General features: G+C 42.4%; 1 protein-coding gene across 8 annotated transcripts in view; it reads left to right on the forward strand.

Moving 5' to 3' along the window:
* The first annotated feature begins 14918 nt into the window (after nt 1-14918).
* The window catches only part of LOC108407510 (adaptor related protein complex 2 subunit beta 1), a 148206-nt gene continuing 141810 nt past the window's right edge, over nt 14919-21314 (forward strand). For 5 of the 8 annotated variants that reach the window (XM_073235249.1, XM_073235252.1, XM_073235251.1 and 2 more), the window contains exons 1-2: nt 14925-15413; nt 20051-20110. In XM_073235249.1, the coding sequence (XP_073091350.1) occupies nt 20074-20110 (37 nt within the window). In that variant the 5' untranslated portion in view covers nt 14925-15413; nt 20051-20073. Of the gene's footprint in view, nt 15414-20050; nt 20111-21314 lie in introns of all 8 variants that reach the window. The other 3 variants (XM_073235253.1, XM_073235254.1, XM_073235250.1) reach the window with 2 other exon arrangements.

Below are 21314 nucleotides of genomic sequence, written 5' to 3' on the forward strand. Positions count from 1 at the left end.
ACAGAATCAGAAATAAGATAGGAAAAACCATGGCAGACCCCACAGAAATCCAAATAATTATTAGAGAATACTATGAAAATCTATATGCTAACAATCTGGAAAACCTAGAAGAATTGGGCAACTTCCTAGAAAAACACAACCTTCCAAGACTGACTAAGGAAGAAACAGAAAATCTAAACAGACCAATTACCAGGAACAAAATTGAATAGGTATTCAAAACACTACCCAAGAACAAAACCCCCGGGCCATATGGATTAACCACTGTATTTTATCAGACATACAGAGAAGACATAATACCCATTCTCCTTACAGTTTTTCAAAACATAGAAGAGGAGGTAGTATTTCCAAACTCATTCTATGAAGCCAGTATCACTCTAGTACCAAAACCAGGCAAAGACCCACCAAAAAAGCAAATTACAAACCAATATCCCTGATGAACATAGATGCAAAAGTACTCAACAAAATATTAGCAAACCGAATTCAAAAATACATCAAGAGGATCACACACCATGATCAAGTGGGATTCATCTCTGGGATGTAAGGATGGTACAACATTTGAAAATCCGTCAACTTCATCCACCACATAAACAAAAAGAAGGACAAGGAAGGACCACATGATCATCTCCATAGATGCTGAAAAAGCATTCGACAAAATTCAACATCCATTCATGATAAAAACTCTCAGCAAAATGGGTATAGAGGGCAAGTACCTCAACATAATAAAGGCCATATATTACAAACCCATAGCCAACATCATACTTAACAGCAAGAAGCTGAAATCTTTTCCTCTGAGATCGGAAACAAGACAGGGATGCCCACTCTCCCCACTGTCATTCGACATAGTACTGGAGGTCCTAGCCATGGCAATCAGACAAAACATAGAAATACAAGGCATCCAGATTGGTAAAGAAGAAGTCAAACTGTCACTATTTGCAAATGACTTGATATTGTACGTGAAAAACCCTAAAGACCTCCAAAACTACTAGAACTGATATCGGAATACAGCAAAGTTGCAGGATACAAAATTAACACACATAAATCTGTTGCTTTCCTATACACTAACAAAGAACCAATAGAAAGAGAACTCAGGAAAACAATTCCATTCACAATTGCATCAAAAAGAATAAAATACTTAGGAATAAACCTTACCAAAGAAGTGAAAGACCTATATCCTGAAAACTATAAGACACTCTTAAGAGAAATTAAAGAGGACACTAACAAATGGAAATTCATCCCATGCTCTTGGCTACAAAGAATTAATGTAGTCAAAATGGGATCCCGCCCAAAGCAATATGCAGATTTGATGCAATCTCTATCAAATTACCAACAGCATTCTTCAATGAACTGGAACAAATAGTTCAAAAATTCATATGGAAACATGAAAGACCCTGAATATCCAAAGCAATCCTGAGAAGGAAAAAAAAGTGTGGGGGATCTCACTCCCCAACTTCAAGCTCTACTACAAAGCCACAGTAATCAAGTCAGTTTGGTACTGGCACAGAACAGAGCCCCAGACCAGTGGAAAAGAATTGTGACTCCAGACATAAACCCAAACATATATGGTCAATTAATATATGATAAAGGATCCATGGACATACAATGGGGGAATGAAACTGGATCACTGTCTAACCCCATACACAAAAGTAAACTTGAAATCGATCCAAGACCTGAATGTGAGTCATGAATCCATAAAACTCTTAAAAAAATGTAGGCAAAAATCTCATGGACATAAACATGAGCAACTTCTTCATGAACATATCTCCCCAGGCAAGGGAAACAAAAGCAAAAATTAACAAGTGGGACTATGTCAAGCTGAAGAGTTTCTGTACAACAAAGGACAAAATCAACAGAACAAAAAGGCATCCTACAGTTTGGGAGAATATATTCATAAATGACAGATCTGATAAATGGTGTACATCCAAAATATATAAAGAGCTCATGCACCTCAACAAATAAAAAGCAAGCAATCAAATTAAAAAATGGGCACAGAATTTGAGCAGACACTTCGCCAAAGAAGAAATTCAGATGGCCAAAAGACACATGCAGAGATGTTCCACATCGCTAATCATCAGGGAAATGCAAATTAAAACCACAATGAGATATCACCTGACACCAGTTAGGATGGCCAACATAGAAAAGACAAACAAAAGCAAATGTTTTTGAGGTTGTGAAGAAAGGGGAACCCTCCTACACTGCTGGTGGGAATGTAAATTAGTTCAACCACTGTGGAAAGCAGTATGGAGGTTCCTCAAAAAACTCAAAATAGAAATACCATTTGACCCAGGAATTCCACTCGTAGGAATTTACCATAAGAATGCAGCAGCCCAGTTTGAAAAAGACATATGCACCCCTATGTTTATCACAGCACTATTTACAATAGCCAAGAAATGGAAGCAACCTAAGTGTCCATCAGTAGATGAATGGATAAAGAAGATATGGTACATATACACAATGGAATATTATTCAGCCATAAGAAGAAAACAAATCCTACCATTTTCAACAACATGGATGGAGCTAGAGGGTATTATGCTCAGTGAAATAAGCCAGGCAGAAAAGACAAGTATCAAATGATTTCACTCATCTGTGGAGTATAAGAACAAAGAATAAACTGAAGGAACAAAACAGCATCAGACTCACAGAACCCAAGAATGGACTAACAGTTACCAAAGGGAAAGGGACTGGGGAGGATGAGTGGGAAGGGAGGGATAAGGGGGAAAAGGGGGCATTGTGATTAGTACACCTAATGTAGTTGGGGTGGGGGACACAGGAGAGTCAGTGCATGCAGATAAGACAGGTAATGATTCTGTAGCATCTTGCTGTGCTGATGGCCAGTGACTGTAATGGGGTATGTGTCGGGGACTTGATATTAGGGGGAGGCTAGTGACCGTAATGTTGTTCAAGTAATTGTACCTTAATGATACCAAAATAAAAAAATTAATTTATCAGTGAGAAAAAGAAATAATGACTCACATTTCTGAGTGAATTTTAGGTCATTTCTTCATTCTTCCCATATGATTCCTTATGAAATACAGACTGACCTCCTGTCAGCCCTTCGTGCTATGTGTTTGCCCCATAAGCTGCAAAGGGACTGTACTATTTGGAGCCGGATTTGTATGCAGATCCAATACCAAATCTTATATCCAGTGCCACTCCTAGGGACCTCCAAAGGAAAGGCCTTACACAAGGTAAACATCAAACAGGTCAGTAGAATTTCTTTCTCTAGAGACCATTTGAATCCATGAAGATTCTGATCCCCTGAAATATCCTAAGAGGAAGGCTGCTGTAGGCACTGCCCTTGTCAGGGTCCCCATCACAGCCCCCATGGCTCCTCAGTCTCTTGGCCCCTCTCATCAGGACATAAGCAAAATGGGCCCTAGATGCTTCCCCTTAATTGCTGTCTTTCCCAGCCAATGATGCCCAGTGATGGAGAACCACCTGCAGGGAGCCGTTGGAACCCAAAAAAGCGCTGCTCCCATCACCACCGCATTCCAGGCGGGGGCATGTGGGCGGGAGATGGATCTCAGGGTAGCGACTCAGGGTCAGCCACTACCTTTATCTGGTCATGGTGGTGGTTTTCCGCGGAGATGATGGGGAGGCTGCAGTGCCACATTCCCTTATTTACCTTTGAATTTTATAAATTTTAAAAAACAAATTGTGTATTAGGAATCCCTACATAAGGTCACTTTACCAGGACAGTGACTTCCCCAGAGCTGACTTTGCAATCTGCCTGAAACAAAATAAGTTAATAGATATTACAATTTCACATTTAATTTTTTCATAGCTGAAAGATTTGACTCTTGCCACCATCTCTCTGACCTTGTGAGCTCACAGGCAACATGGTGAAGTAATGAGTAGCAAGGTGACTTTAAAAGGACAACTCAACCGACTGCAGTCCTGGTTGGTAGCATTTTTTTTCCTGAGCAATGTGTGATGATTGTGATCTTATTCTGCATGAATAAACATGCCCATAATACCCGTTGGGAAGGTTATTTCTACTTCAGTAACCGAAAGAAGTGTTCTGCGAAATGCACTACTTCAAATGCCTTGTCTCCTGCGCAAGTTTGAGAATGGGGAGTATGGAGGTAACAGGGGATGGGGATCCTGCCTGTAACCTGAGTCCAGGCCGGTTAAGCTGGGAATAGGGGTAGGGGGAGCTGTGCAACAGCCAGTCATGCTTTTAGAAAAAGAATAAGTACAGAAGGGAAGGGGATGATAGAATGTACATTGTTCTGCTCAAAAGGCAACCCCCAGAGCAGTGATTTCCAAGCTGTGGCCACAGGTCCTTGTGATGCCGGGATCTTGTTTGCGGAGTGGAAGAATGAACTTAGCAAACACGCAAGGTGGGAGAGCCAAGGAGAGGCTTTTATTGAGAGATACAGTGAGAGGATAGAGCTCCTGGCTCGTGCCAGGAGGGTACAAGAGAGCCCATAAGGGTTTTATAGGCAGTTGAGGATTTGGGGGAACATGAAAAAAGACTTACGGGTGTGGACTTGTTAAGTGGGCCCTGAATATTTAGAATTAACATAAGGAATTTCCTGCTTTGAGTTCTTCCTGGGATTCCAGGATCTTGGTCAGGGAGCATATCAAACAAGGCCATCTGCCCTGCTTCCAAAGTGGGCTGAGTTATTGTGTATTTGTTAATGAGTAAGTTAAGAATCTTACTTCTTAAACTTCCTGGGTGTTAAAATGCAATCTTTTCTGAAGGTGGAATCCTTCTTGCCTTTTACTATGTTGTTTACAGCTGGGTCTGCATGCTGAATTAGTTGCCCAGTTTGCAAATCACTTCATCAGATGTGAAGGAGGAAAGACAGCACATAGCCCTGAGCCTTTTAGCATGCTAAAGTGAATCTTACACATGATTACAAATGATTAGCATAATAAAAACGTGCTACTCTTCTTTATCTGGGGAATATTAACTGATCTCACTGAAGAAAGATTCTAGGGCTTAATATTTAACAGAGTTTTGGTAGGGGAGGTTTCTTGCAGGGAGTTACATTGCTCTGACTGTAAATATCCTGCCTTGCTTTTTCTAGAGGCCCTCACCCTACTCTGACCACATCCATGGTCCCTGTCTCACTTAGAAGGCCAGTTAGAGCAGGGGCCTCTCAATCATGCGTACACTAAGCACTGTTCAGAGAGCAAGCAAATCCTGTGTCTCCAACAAAGGAAATTGCTGTATCACTAACAGTGATAATATATTGAGTGTACATACATGTTGTCTCACTGAAATCTTACAGCTACCTGTGAGGTAGATCTTCTTCTCTCCAATTAATCAGGAAACTGAGACTTGGGGTGCAGGTGACTGGGCAAATAACTTGCCCAAGTTCACAAATACATTCATCACCATTCTTTATGTTCCAAGAGAAAGAAATCAAACTAAAATATGCTTAAACCAAAATGGCATACAGTATACCGGCTGTAGGTCCGAGGACAGGAAATCCTGGGGCAAAATAGCTCTTTAAAAACCGAAAACAGTCAAAGGGAGAAATAAAGTTTAAAATCCGTTTATTGCTCACAAACTGCAGTCTGGGGCCGCTTCTCCCTTTCCTGCTCCAGCAGAAGCCAAAAACCGACCCTCCCCCTCACCTCCCAGGTACAGATAAGCCCTCTGTTGCCCAGGTAATTATCCACTGATATGGAGATGAACTTCTCTCCACCTCTGAGGAATGATGCAAATGCACTAAAGAACTTCTTTCCACCACTGAACGCCTAATGATATGCAGATGTACTAAAGCCAGGCAAGATATTCTGGAAATGTTACCATTTTACCCACAATGGCTCTTATAGCAGGGAGGCCTAGTGGCTTAAAGTTGGCTGCATCCAGGGCTCAAACAATGACGACTTCCCCCCTTCCATCTCTCAACTCTCCTTTCCTCTGTGATGCCTTCTGCCTCAGGGGTGCCTCACTGTGGCAAAGATGGTCCCGGATAATTGCAGCTCTGCACTGCCGTGGAGCTAACCTCTCAGAGGAAAGCCCATCCTCTAAAAGCCTCTAACTGGCCTGCTTGGACAACGCGTCCGGGAGGAGGAGACCCCAATTTGCCAGGCATGGTCATGTGCACATGCTGGATGGGGCCTTAAACCCACGTTTTAGACCGACTGGATCGGAGGGAATAGCGGGTGTTCAGTGAAACGTCAAGAGAAAGGATGTCTCACCAGAAGACCAGAGTGTGAGGAAGGTGCCGGGAGGGATCAAAGAGTGAATGAAGTGAGATTGATCTAGCCTTTAAGCCTAAAGTCTTAAGAGGCTTTCACATGTCAGTAGATGCTATTCTGGTAAATAAAAGAAATTCATTGACAAGCCTTCCTGGTAATTTTTGGTCCTTATGTATTTTTTTCCAATTAATGTGTACTAAAGGTATAAGTACTATCCTGAGGTGGTCCCCAAACGTTCATGTTAAATAGGGATCCTTAACTTGAGGTTGTGCTCCAGCAAAGAGAGAATAAAGGAAGCAAGAGAGGGGAGCCGGGAGGGGAGCTCCGGGATGACAGCTCTGTGACAGTTGGAGGAGGTGACCCGACACACTGGAGGACAGCCCAGGAGGGGCTCTGAGGGAACCTGGCACCAGCTGCTGCTGCAGGGCACTGGAGGGGAGCTGGGGGGTGGTAATGGCAGGCAGCACAGAAAGGCCGGAGAGGAAATGAAACCCCTGGCGTCTGGGCAGGGAAATGCAGGACACCATTAAGCTCTGGGGTGCACAATATTGCCACAGTCACACTTCTGTAAACTTCGTTCTCTGGAAAGGATGACATAACTAAACCTCAAGAATGGACTGGGCCAGGGCTGTGAAAGAACTAACTCCTTGCCGATGTCATTAGAAAGTCAAAAGGCAGTGTCTATAATGGATAGAGCAAAACCCAGAAGTACAGGAGATGTGGAGATGGGCGCCAGAAGTTTCAGCTGAAGCCCAGGAACAGCAGGCGCGGCCAGGGGCTGGCCCAGAGGAACTGCTCATGGGGCACGTTTCATCACCATTTCAGTTCACTTAGCACTATTTGAAAACTGTGAATAATGCAAGGTATTTTGCAGTTTATTATTTTGTGATGTTTATTTTTCCCCCAGCTTTATTGAGGTACAGTTGATAAAAGATTTTAAATCCATTTTTTTTTGAGAGGGCATCTCTCATATTTATTGATCAAATGGTTGTTAACAACAATAAAATTCAGTATAGGGGGGTCAATGCTCAATGTACAATCATTAATCCATCTCAAGCCTAACTCTCATCAGTCTCCAATCTTCTGAAGCATAACAAACAAGTTCTTACATGGTGAACGAATTCTTACATAGTGAATAAATTCTTACATGGTGAACAGTACAAGGGCATTCATTACAGAAACTTTCGGTTTTGATCACGCATTATGAACTATAAACAATCAGGTCAAATATGAATATTCATTTGATTTTTATACTTGATTTATATGTTGATCCCACATTTCTCCCTTTATTATTATTATTATTTTTATTTTTAATAAAATGCTGAAGTGGTAGGTAGATGCAAGATAAAGGTAGAAAACATAGTTTAGTGTTGTAGGAGAGCAATTGTAGATGATCAGGTGTGTGTCTGTAGACTATGTGTTACTCCAAGCTAGACAAGGGCAATAAACCATCCACGGATGCAGAAGATTTCTCTCAAAGCAGGGGGGATGAGGTTCTGAGCCTCACCTCTGTTGATCCCCAATTTCTCACCTGATGGCCCCCCTGTGACTGTGCCTGTCTTAGGTTGTTCCTCCCTTGAGGAATCTTACCTGTCTCTGGCTAACCAGTCATCTTCCGGGGCCATACAGGGAAATGTAAAGTTGGTTAGTTGATAGAGAAGCCATATTGTTTGAAAAGGTTAGCTTTTAACTTCTTTGCAGATTTATGCCCTCTGGCTTCTATGCCCAGCACTTGTCTCAAGGTATCTTTACCACCTGGAGGAAATATGATACTCGGTAACTTCGATATGAGGCACGAATTCTATTTAAGGGTTGTAATTAGGAAGGAAGAAGAAAAGCTATAGAGGTAGCATATGGAAGAAAACATGGGAGGATTGATTATTTCTTGGACATATCTTCCTGTAGAGTACCTTAAGTATGTATAGGTTTTAAACTACTAACTAATTTGTACACACATATTAACATAATAGGAATACGGTGACTTAAACAAAGCAAATCTATAATTACCATCCATCTCCAGTGAAGCCAAGAAAACCATTTAGGCACCCTAGGCATTTGTGAAAATTTGTCTATGATATGATGGATATTGTCCAACTGTACTTGAACAGTCTGAGAGAAATCAGACAAATTAAAGCAGCCCATTTCTGGGTTCTGTTCACCTCCCATATGTCCTTTTAACTGTAGATAGTCTATAGTCATAAGATTTTGGAGTGCTACACCTTGCACCCCTCCCAACTCCTGGTTGAGTTCCAACAGTACAGATCCAGTCAAATTCGTTGTCTCACTGTATGCACATGCCAGCCTAGACATCTCCCTCCTCATTCCAATGGCAAGACCAGGAAACGGGTGGGGTGGACGCAGCCACGACCGCAGCATCGTCCAGATCCCTGTGGAGGCTTTTTGATGATCATCCCCTGGCACGAGTCCTCCAGAGAGTGCTGATGCCGGAAGCTCCTCCTCATATCGTATCTTAGTTCATTTTCTGGGTATCCAAGCTAGGCCTTGATCTTCTGCATAGAAACAAACAGACCCTTTGCCCACACTTTGACATGCCTTCTATACCACTGTGCAGAACTCATTGGAGGTCAGCACACAGTAACTGCTTTTTTTTTTTTTTATTAAGAGAAAGGAATATAATCAGAAAAGAGTACCTCCATAGCTGATCATCTGATACCCTTTAAGTGATCAACATTAAGGATATTTAAAGCATGCGTTGATCTTTGATTTACCAATAGTTTTATCCTATCAAGGAGTAATCCCCCCTTTCTTTCTTTCTTTCTTTCTTTTTTTTTAAATCTTTAATCTACACTTACATGAAGAGTACTATGTTTACTATGCTCTCCCCTATATCAGGTCCCCCCTAACAACCACATTACGGTTACTGTCCATCAGCTTAGCAAAATATTGTAGAATCCCTACTTGTCCTCTCTGTGTTGTGCTGCCCACCCTCCCCTTTCTCCCTCCACCCCATGCATGCTAATCTTAATACCCCCGTTCTTCTTCCCCCACCCTTATCCCTCCCTGCCCACCCATCCTCCCCAGTTCCTTTCCCTTTGGTACCTGTTAGTCCATTTTTGGGTTCTGTAATTCCGCTGCTGTTTTGTTCCTTCAGTTTTTCCTTTGTTCTTATACTCCTCAGATGAGTGAAATCATTTGGTATTTCTCTTTCTCCACTTGGCTTATTTCACTGAGCATAATACTCTCCAGCTCCAACCATGTTGCTGCAAATGGTTGGATTTTTCCACTTCTTATGACTGAGTAGTATTCCATTGTGTATATGTACCACATCTTCTTTATCCATTCATCTACTGATGGACATTTAGGTTGCTTCCAATCTTGGCTATTGTAAATAGTGCTGTGATAAACATAGGGGTGCATCTGTCCTTCTCAAACTTGATTGCTGTGCTCTTAGGGTAAATTCCTAGGAGTGGAACTCCTGGGCCAAATGGTAGGTCTGTTTTGAGCATTTTGATGAACCTCCAAAATGCTTTCCACAATGGTTGAACTAATTTACATTCCCACCAGCAGTGTAGGAGGGTTCCCCTTTCTCCACAGCCTCGCCAACATTTGTTGTTGTTTGTCTTTTGGATGGCAGCTATCCTTCCTTCCTGGTGTGAGGTGATACCTCATTGTAGTTTTAATTTGCATTTCTCTGATAATTAGAGATGTGGAGCATCTTTTCATGTGTCTCTTGGCCATCTGTATTTCTTTTTTAGAGAACTGTCTGTTCAGTTCCTCTGCCCATTTTTTAATGGGCTTATTTGTTTTTTGTTTGTTGAGGCGTGTGAGCTCTTTATATATTCTGGACGTCAAGCCTTTATCGGATCTGTCATTTTCAAATATATTCTCCCATACTGTAGGGTTCCTTTTTATTCTATTGATGGTGTCTTTCGCTGTACAGAAGCTTTTCAGCTTAATGTAGTCCCACTTGCTCATTTTTTCTGTTGATTTCCTTGCCCAGGGAGATATGTTCAAGAAGAGGTCACTCATGTTTATGTCTAAGAGGTTTTTGCCTATGTTTTTTTCCAAGAGTTTAATGGTTTCATGACTTACATTCAGGTCTTTGATCCATTTTGAGTTTACCTTTGTATATGGGGTTAGACAATGGTCCAGTTTCATTCTCCTACATGTAGCTGTCCAGTTTTGCCAACACCATCTGTTGAAGAGACTGTCATTTTGCCATTGTATGTCCTTGGCTCCTTTATCAAATATTAATTGACTATATTTGTTTGGGTTAATGTCTGGAGTCTCTAATCTGTTCCACTGGTCTGTGGCTCTGTTCTTGTGCCAGTACCAAATTGTCTTGATTACTGTGGCTTTGTAGTAGAGCTTGAAGTTGGGGAGTGAGATCCCCCCTACTTTATTTTTCTTTTTCAGGATTGCTTTGGCTATTTGGGGTCTTTGGTGTTTCCATATGAATTTTTGAATTATTTGTTCCAATTCATTGAAGAATGTTGCTGGTAATTTGAGAGGGATTGCATCAAATCTGTATATTGCTTTGGGCAGGATGGCCATTTTGACGATATTAATTCTTCCTAGCCATGAGCATGGGATGAGTCTCCACTTATTAGTGTCCCCTTTAATTTCTCTTAAGAGTGACTTGTAGTTTTCAGAGTATAAGTCTTTCACTTCTTTGGTTAGGTTTATTCCTAGGTATTTTATTCTTTTTGATGCAATGGTGAATGGAATTGTTTTCCTTATTTCTCTTTCTATTGATTCATTGTTAGTGTATAGGAAAGCTACAGATTTCTGTGTGTTAATTTTGTATCCTGCAACTTTGCTGTATTCCGATATCAGTTCTAGTAGTTTTGGAGTGGAGTCTTTAGGGTTTTTTATGTACAGTATCATATCATCTGCAAATAGTGACAGTTTAACTTCTTTACCAATCTGGATTCCTTGTATTTCTTTGTTTTGTCTGATTGCTGTGGCTAGGACCTCCAGTATTATGTTAAATAACAGTGGGGAGAGTGGGCATCCCTGTCTGGTTCCTGATCTCAGAGGAAATGCTTTCAGCTTCTCACTGTTCATTATAATGCTGGCTGTGGGTTTATCATATATGGCCTTTATTATGTTGAGGTACTTGCCCTCTCTTCCCATTTTGCTGAGAGTTTTTATAATGAATGGATGTTTTAAATCCATTTTTGAAAGGAGCCCGAAGGACCAGCTTTCTACAACAAAACCCATAAGAACACAGGCTGTTCCTCTGTCAAGAGAGAGGGCCGCATTATTAAGAGTTTGTTGGTTTCAATCAGATGCCAAGTAAGGATATAAGTGGGGTTCAAACAAGAAAGAGAGGATCTCACTCCAGTGCTCAGAAGTGTAGGTAAAGGCAGGGACCTGACTAGACTGGAAAGATGAGAATTAGCCAAAACTGTAATAACAATAGCTAGCCATCTTGGAGTGCTTACTGCAGACCAGAAACTGTCCTAAGTACACTATTTTCCCCAGTTTACAGATGAGGAACTGAGGCTCAGAAGTTTTGTAACTTCCTGAAGTCACACACTGGCCTCTCTGCCTGAGGGTAAGGGGCCATAGGGTGGTGTGACTGACTTACCTTCTCTAAACATCAAAAAAAGTTCACTCAGAAGTTTCTATCTTCAATACCATCTAAGGCGGCCTGTGAAAAGTACTGATACTGTGGCAGCTGTTTCAGCCCCACCCCTTAGGCTGCCCGGGGCCCCTCACTGTTCTGGGAAGAACCAGCAAACAGTGTGGGATAGAGCTGGAGTTCATCCCTAAGCATTCCTTCTCCCAAAGCCCACTTGCTGTACCACTGAACTATGCTACCACTCCAACTAGAATCAGAGAGAGCTGGAGGAGAATTCTGCTTCTACCATGTATTAGTTGTGTGGGCCCCCAAGCTACTTAAACTCTCCTAAGCCTGTTTGCTTACCTGTACTGTGGGGACAGTAATGTCTCCAACCTTCCTGGGGGTTGGTGAGGAAAATCACAATTCCTACCTGGCAAACAGTTAGAGCCCTTATTTCCCACAGATGTTAAATCCCATACCCCTCGTCTCCTAGGTAAGGTTAGGGCAGAGATTCTCACATTTTATTGTGTTTCAGATCCATCGATGATGAGGACAGGACAGAAGAGGGGAAGTGTCAAGCGTAAATTTCCTGGACCCCATCCTAGAGTGACTCTCTGGGCTGGGGTGGGGTTCAGGATTGTCCAAGTTGGACTCATCCCAGGGGAATCCGGATGCCTGCAGTTCTTCCACCTGGCTTTGAAGAACCCTGGATGGTGCTTGAAATCTCACAGACCCATGGGATGAGAGCTGCCTTTGCAAATGTTTTGGCCCCCTACTGCACTGGCCTCCATGTCTGTGTATTCTCCCTTTCCTCCTTATCTCCCTCCCATTCGGACCTCCTCTTACTCTTTTCATATTTTCTGGCTTCCTCTCCACCTCTTGTTGCACCGTCCCCTGAGCTCAGTCTGCACTCCTACTAATCAGATGCTTTTTTGTCAGTACCTTCTGCAATGGCCCTTTCCTCTACTCACCTGGAGGTCTCAGATCAAAAGTCACCACCTGCACATACCCTTCAGCCCCTCCTCTGGTACCACGAGGATGCCAGGGTTCTTGTTCTCAAAGACAGACAATGAGCTTCACAAACACTCAAGGTAGGAGAGCAAAAGTACAGGTACACAGTACTTTTTATTTAGAAGTACAGTGAGAAGAAAGAGATCCTGGCTCATGCCAGGAGGGAACAAGAGAGCCTGGATTGGTGCTTTGTCTACGGGATTTATAGGCAGTTGAGTATTTTGGGGAATTGAGGGCTTTGGGTGTGGACTTGTACCACCTGCCCTGCCCTCAAGGTGGACTGGGTTGTTGTCTGTTTGCTAGGGGTGTTTACAGTGAAGTCACAGGTTATGCTGAGATACCCTTGCAGAATTCTCAAACATTCCAGGCCAAGTTGCTCCTGGCCTTTTGACATTTAACTGATCTCACTGAAGATGTCTGTATTCCTAGTCTGGTGTCTTTACCCTAGACAATTAGTGTGACCTTGACTTTGCATAATGCTGAACACAGAGTATCGATAGGTACTTTACATTGTTACATTGCTTTGACTGTAAATATCTTGCCTTGCTTTTTCTGGAGGCCCTCACCCTACTCTGTCTGAGCCCATGGTCCCTGTCTCAATAACACTTTGCAAGCACCTTTCTTATTGTTCAAATTACACTGTAAAGTGAGATGTTTTTTCTGGCTGGAGTCTACCTGGAGGACTCATGGTCCATGGATGAGATCTTTTGTGGAAATGTGCATCATGTGTGTGCATTCCCCTCTCTTTCATCCCTCTATGCCACATTCCATCCTCCTTCCCAGGATCCAAGGCTTCATTCAGCTTCACAAAGGGGTGCAAGATGAAGATGTAACTCCGGAGGGAAAATCCCGGGGCAAAATACCTTTGAAACCTAAATCGAAGGGAGAAATAAACTGGGAGAAACTCATTTTTTCCCTACAAGCAGTCAGTCATCCATTTCTACTCTCTACTGCCTCTCACAACCCCGGTTGTAGAAGAAGGGGCCCCACCCAGCCTCTCCTGTCCAGATAAGCCCTCTATGGATATGAAGACTACTTCTCTCCACCCCTTAGAAACACGTGTTGATATGGTGATGCACTAAGCCAGGAAAGATATTTTGGAAGTATTGAAGTTTTACCCCTACCCCTTCCCAGAACAAGCCCACACACTTTGCAGGGATGTGGAGAGGCCTGGATAGTAAGAAGAACTGAGATGGAGCCTCCTAAAAAGGGAAACAGATTAACTCTGAGGTGCCCCCACAGCTTTTGCAGACAGCTGGGCAAAAACTTTTTGTAATAACAGGGATGTTGTGTGCTCCATTTTTGGGGAGGGGATGCTTGTGTCAAGTCACTGATGTTTGGGTGCACCAGTTATGACCAGAAAGGACCCTGACCTTTCCCAGAGATAGGAGGACATCTTCCTTCCCGGAGAGGCCCAGTGAGCATAGGACTCCTGGCAGAGACCCCTGGAGCTTGCTTCCAAGAACTGGCCTGTTTCCCAGCCAGCCCTGTAGCCATCACTGAAGTCCTCTTGGACTCGCTCCTAGTGGTATCTCCTCACCTCCACACTCAGGCCCTAGGCTCCCATTTGAACGAAGTCTACATGTGTGAAGTGTGTGTAGTAAGACAAGACGCTCCCTGGTACTTTTTACCTTTTCTGAGTCCATTTGAAAGAAAAATGTCAGTTCTATCGCGAAAGGCAAGTAAACAACATGGCTAGTGAGAATTAGCAGACCGCTTGAGCTTCGTGCCCCACAGGGCTGATGGGCGGGTTACAGAAGCGTGCCCAGGGACTCTCAAGGAGCTCCCTGGGTATAAGGTATGGTTAAAACATGTTTTTTTTTTCTTCAAATCCGCCAGGCTCTGCCGACCAGACTGCTCTGGTGCTCTCAGGGAGGCCAAAATAGAGTAGGCATTATAGGTCCCACTTTGCAAGTGGGCAAACTTCAGTAAAGGAGGCCAAGCGGCTGCGCCAGTGTTACACAGATGCTGTTGAGGCCAGGCAAGGTCAGCAACCCAGAACAGCATCTAACTCTGACGCAAACCCTGCTGCAGGCGGGCAGTAAGGACGCCTCTGCGCTTGGTGGATCGCGAAGCTCGCGGACCACAGGCGGGCTCCTAAGCTGGGAATCGTCCGGTTTCCAAGAGCACAGGCCCAGCCTCGCGGCTCCGCTGGCCCTGCGATTGGCTCCATGGGGCGGGGGCGGAGCAGAGCGCCGAACCGACGTGATGGCGTCAGACGCCACCAGCGCAGCTTCCGGTTGTCAGTGGCCGGAATGCCGCTGCGTCGGGTCGTAGGTGTCAAGCCTGCCGCCGCCGGGTAGTCCTCGCCCCCTCCCCGCTCCCTCCGGTGAGTTAGGGGTCGGCGGCGAGGAGGGCAGCGGAAGAGCGGCGGGGCCGAGACCCGAACAGGGGGTGGGCCACTAGCCCTCTCCGTGACGCCAAGCCCCTGGTTGCTTTGAAACTCCTACTTCAGACCCCTTACCCTTCCCAGTCCAAAGCCCGGTGTCCTGGCCCACTCCCCCGCTAGCCTGCGGCCCGCACTGCCCCTGCGGGGATGACGTTAAGCGCGAGGCGAGGTCCTCTGACGTCAGACGTAACTGTCCACCATCTTTGTTCCTGGCGAGTGGGTTTTGCGCACTGGCTTAGACCTGGAGGAATCGTGACGCGCAGGAAACCATTTAGACCACCTCTCGGGCTGCGCTTTCAGGCAGCTGCCGCCCCGCGTTTGCCCTCGGTGAGTCCAAGACAGCTTAGTTTTGGGGTATGCCCCTCACTGGGGGAAAAGGGGAACCCCAGGTTGGGCGCAGGCATGCGCGGGAGAGGAGATCCTGGGAGCGTGACCGTTGAGGCTGGAGTGAGCCGGCGGGTGTGACCGATGGGAGGAGGGGGTTTAGAGAAAGGGACTCCGCCGCTGTGGTGGAGCGAGGGGCTCCCCGGATGTGGTCGCTGGGAGTTGAGGGGCACCGGGGCGGGGGAGGTGTTCGAAGAGTCGCGGTGGGTTAGCAGGGCCAGAGGCCAGGGGTGTGGCCGGTAGAAGCTAGAGGCCAAGGGGAGAACCTTCCTTGTTAACGTCTTGGCGTCGTTCACTGAGGGACTGGGAACGTGCCCAGCCAGCATGAGGGAAAAGGGGTTCCCCAGAGGTTGGCAGCTTGATGGGCGATCTGCGCCCGTCTCCCGTAGTTAAAGGTTAAGGGGCTCCTCTTTCCCATCTGGTAATGGAGGATCATATCTGTAGAATCTTGAACACCCAGGGAAAGAAGACGAATTCCTGACGCTTGGGGGAAGGGAAGAGAAACCTCCAAAACTGACCTGATGTGAGAGAGTGGGAAGTGAGGGGGGTTACATTTTAGACCGGGATTTTTATTTTCTTTTCTGGGTTTATCAGGAATGATCTAGTTTGAGAAAGGCTGTAGATTAAGCCAGAGGTAAAGAAACTGGAACTTCCTGTTACTTTCGTATTCTTTGAATCCAAAGAATTTATTCATGCTGTTTTCAGAGCTGTCTTCTATGTGAGGAGCAGGCTTTTAGTGAACTCACTTGGCTGTTTCATTATGCAGCGTAGTGTTGATGCCTCATTAAACTTGGATTTTATAAAGCTGTGTTTGTTTTTTTTTATTAAGATAACATTGATATACACTCTTAGGAAGGTTTCACAAGAAAAAACAATGTGGTTACTACATTCACCCTTATTATCGAGTCCCCTCACCCCCTTACCCCATTGCAGTCACTGTCAATCAGTGTAGTAAGATGCCACAGAGTCCCTACTTGTATTCTCTGTGCTAAACTGTCTTCCCTGTGACCCCCACACACACCAGGTGCACTAATCATAATACCCCTCAATCCCCTTCTCCCTCCCTCCCCACCCCTCCCCTTTGGTCACCGCTAGTCCCTTCTTGGAGCCTGTGTCTCCTTAAAGCAGTGTTTTTTAAATGCCAAACACTGTCCTGATAATCACTGTGGTTTAAAAGAAAACGCAGGTAGTAAGTTTAGAAAAGGCAAAATGACAAAAAAGGTGGTCTGAATGAGAAAAAATTTAAATCAGTTACTTTCCTGGTACACCTCAATTGCTTAGCGTCAGGGTACATTTATAAAGTAATAATAGAGAGAGCAGATGAAGGAGATGCAGCTGTACAACAAAACGTGTAACACATTCCAGTGATGACAAAGCGTGGCAGTAAAGTGAGAAGTATTTGCAGATATTTGAACAGTTTAAACTCCCAAGGAAGCAGAGAGGATAGTGTGTTCCAACTGCCTCACTGAAAGTTGGATGGTGAAAGTTAATAGAAACCTAACATTCTGTGAATTAAGAAACTGAAGAAAGTCCAGTTCTTCCTTTTTTTTTTTTTTTTCTGAACATCCACATTTTAATGTATACTATTTTAGGCACTGGTTTGAACCAAGCTGAACATGTAATGAATTAAGTAGGGTATGTTCCTTTTCCTTCCTTCTTTGCTAACTTCCAGGCTTAAGTTTTCCAAAGTTTAGTGGTATTTCAGTTAAGAATTGGATGTAAAACTTTTAAGCTTTGCTCTTTTTTCCTTACTGTGTAATATTAACAAATTGCTTTGGAGTCTGTCATGTTTCAATGGAAATCAGTTATAATTTTCTTATAAGCTAAATGGTAACTGAAGAAACTTTTGTTTTTGCAGCATTATCGAAATAGCTGATTACCATCTCTCACCCTTGTAATAGAAGTTTGCTAGAATGACCTTTCCGCTTTATACTTTACTCTGGCCAGTTTTTCACTACAAGCACCAGGCTGTAAATTCCATCTGTGTGTAAAACGGGATTTAGTGGCCTCACCAACTCTAATTTAGCTTTACTTTCCCAGAGCTATTTTAAATTAAGACCTTATTAATTTTTTTCTGGCCTTACTTTCTTTAGGGGAACTGGAAGGAGGGAGTATTGGAGAGAAGAGGCTTTCACAAGCTGTATTTGGTAGAAAGGAGGTTATGTTAAATGTAGATATATAATCTGTATAGGAGGGAGGCCTTCTCTCAAGTATATTCCAATGAAAGTTTTTCAAAAATATATAGATAATATAATTTTTATATGAAATTCATGTAACATAAAATCAACTGTTTTGAAGTGAACAGTTCAATGGCATTTGCAACCGCCACCTCTTCTCATTTGTTTTTGTTTAGACTTTAATTTTCTTGGAGTTTCTTTTGGGCTTAAGGCAGGAACTAACTTGATAAAGTCATTATGGATAAGCTCTATACTATTACTGTGTTACAACAGCGTGAGCTCAGAGAGTATGTTTCTCCCTTTCAGAGCTGGGATTCTTAATGTAGGATCTAAGATTGCTTGACAGCCTACTCTTGCTGAAATTTTGTGGGTGGCACATTATTCTCTGGTTAAAACACAGTGCTCACAGTGTGAATAGGACAGAATACATTCCTTGACAGTGAAATTTGTTAGGCGAGGTAGTGAAATGTGTGGGTCATTAATAAAAGTAGGATTTAAGACTAGGTTAATTTAGTGTTTAACAGATTGTGGTGAAAACTGTTAAGAATTTAATGTGTGTGTATGAGAGCTTTAGAATACAGAAGAATTTCTTGTGCCTTCCAAAGAAACTGGGTGAAAAATTCCAGAGTTTTGTTTTTAAGTCTTAAGCAGCTTCTAAGTGTTGGTAATCCAATGGGCCTCAGAATAGCACAGTAACATCCTGGACAGACCGTAACAGCCTAGAGTCCAGGTGGGCTCAGTAATCATTTCTGGATACTGATTTTTTCTTAGTGGATGTAAGTGGTAACCAGATTTATTCCAGGTTTCTTATGTGAAGGACTCCTTTCTTCAGTTTGCTCACTTCACATTTAGTTTACATTGTGAATTGATTAAATTATACCATTCTTTGAGTTTTTGCTAGAAAGGCATTATGATAAAGTATTGCATAAGGCAAGCCTGTTACAGATTTTTAATTATGACAAATACTGTCAAAACAAATTTCTGCGTTCTATAATATTTGTGAATTCTAGCTCACTTCTTTTTACAAGGTAATTCAGTGAAATTCTGGTTCAACCAAAATATTCTTATATAAGGATCAAGACTGTAAATAGCAAGCAGCTGCTTGAAGAGATAGGCTATGAGTCTAATTTCCCTTAGAGTGTCCATGTAACACATTTAGAGATCAGATTTGAGCCAGGCTTTTTTCATGATTTCATGTTTATCTGGCTTTTTCCTTAATTACACTGATTTCTTTAGTGCTTAGGTCTTTTCTCTCAGATCCATATTTACTGTTGTTTGCCAAATGTGTTATCACTCAAGTTTGCCAGATGTCACTCGTTTTTGACTGAATAGTACCTAGCAGGTGCCAGGGTATCTGTCCTAAATTTGGTAGTAAGTGTTGTTAGTGATTGTGATAAGGAGCACGATACTCATTTTTGAGTACAGAAGGAATGTTATTAAAAGAAAATTTTAATGTATTTAGAGAAATCAAGTACATTGGACAAAGTCTTGGAGTTTTTGAAATGAGAAAACATTGTGTCATTGTTTAGGAAGAAATGTGACCAGTTGCTACTGTTTTTGTTTTACTGGTAGAGCCATGTGTCCCTTGGATTAATTCTCCTGGGAACTGGAACAGAAGAATTAAGCTTGAGGCTGGGACTCATGTTCTTTTAAGTTTTAGCACCAGTTCTGATTCTCTTTTGTCATAAATATGACAGAAAAACAGTCACATTTTTTTTTGGCCCTGTTTTTAAGTGTAAACTGATATTTATTCTTTGGGAATACTGTTAGGCTAAGTGTAGGTTGTTCAAATAAGAAAACCATAATTAAAAAAAGAATTCATGTGTAAAGCATGTTTACCTCTCTTAAATGCTTTTGGGGAAGAATACTGTCCTATTAATTTAGGCTTTTTTTCTGAAAGAGTTTCCTTTTATTGAAAGTTGCCTGCAATGATGAGTAGGTTAGCAGAACTGTTTTCTCTTTAGACCTTATACTGCTTCAGAATACGTGTTTTGGAATGACTCCGTTTTGAGGCAGAAAGTAAGTCATATTTTCCTGAATGGAAAACAATGGGGAGATCTTTCAAAACAACTTTTCCCTATCTTAAATATTTGAGTCACTAACTGAAGGTGTATTTACAAAAAGGTCTAGTTTTAGGTCTTTTAGGCTCTGGGTAGAAAACTGGATAAAATCACAAAGCCATAATAGGTTCAGATTATGGCTCCGTTCTATTTGGCCTTTGCCCCAATTAGCTCCTTGAGGCAAGAGTTAAATTCTTTTATCTTTGCATCCATTGAATCACCAGTAATGGTGATAAGAAGATACCCATTTTTGAATACCGAAGTTCTTACAAATGTCCTTAAAATTAATCAAATGCCTTGCTGGACATAACTTGGATAAAGGAATTCTTTTTTCTTGCTCTAGGTGCACATTAAAGATCCAAAACCATGACAGATTCCAAGTACTTCACAACAAATAAGAAAGGTAAGTATACAAACCTGATGAAAGAACTTTTGAGTTCTTTTGAGATTCTTCAAAAGTTGTGGTATAAGATTGCCACAAGTGGGAAGTTCTTGATGTCTTCAGATAAGTAGACATCCACAGTCTCATTGAGGAACTTCTGCTTCTACAGAAAAGTGTATTTGAGCAAATTCCTGAAGTATAGGTTTCTAAAGATAAGACTGTGCTGTACATCATTTTGACTTAAAGGTCCTGTTTTAGTGAAAGGAAGGGCTCCAGCATGGATCCGTTGAAAATTGATAGATCTGAGAAGAAAAGAGTAAGAAGCATGTTTCTTTTCTTTTCATTTTTTTACTTGGAAATAAACATTTTATAACAAATATGATTAAAGCAGTATAGATATATAAAAAATACAAATGAAAGTTCTTTTCCCCCTCCTTGTACCTGAGGGGAACTAGGTGTGTATAATCAGTCTTTTTCTGTGCATATAAATGCATGTATTAATACGGTTTAAACATTTTTCTGTCTTTAACAAAAAAGGAGCCATGCAAAACTACATAGAAATGTGATGTTTTTACATCTTTCCATACAGATCCACCTCATTTTTGGGCTTTGTTTAATATATTCTTTGTAGTTAAAATAGGGAACCGTTTGAGTCAATTCCATGATTTTTAAGTCAGGCTGTTGATTAATAAATTTGAATTTATTAGCTCATCCATCTTTGTAGTGACAAATAACATATTTGTTTTTACATATGACTGTGGGGCTAGAAACTAAGGGTTCTTAGGAAAAGTCCAAATTCCTCATCTTTTGTAAAATTGTTCCTAAATAACGAAGTTCATTTCTAGTGCTATGTACATGGCCCTCCCATCAAAAGCAGGCCAGTTTAGCCCTTCTCAGGCTGTTGTGTGCCTCAGCTGAGCTTACTTACTCCTCAGGATCAGAATTCTGTGTTTTTGTATTCAGTCCTCCTCATAGTTACTGAAGTATTCTGGGCGTGATACCAGCTAGCATTCCTCTTATTCTCCAACAGCTTGTCTTCTCAGATGTACCTTTTCTCCTCTCCCCCAGGGGCCGAAATATGACTGCTTTTCTGTCCCACAATTTATCTTTGTTGTTATTCCATGTAATGTGTACTGGCCTCAGCCTCCTGACTGTTGTGAGATTTAACTGAGTTTGGTCTTTCGTCTTGAACACTTTGCAGAGTCTTTCTACGTTGATTTATTAA

The sequence above is a fragment of the Manis javanica genome, chromosome 4 (genome assembly GCF_040802235.1).
Source record: "Manis javanica isolate MJ-LG chromosome 4, MJ_LKY, whole genome shotgun sequence".
Lineage (NCBI taxonomy): Eukaryota > Metazoa > Chordata > Mammalia > Pholidota > Manidae > Manis > Manis javanica.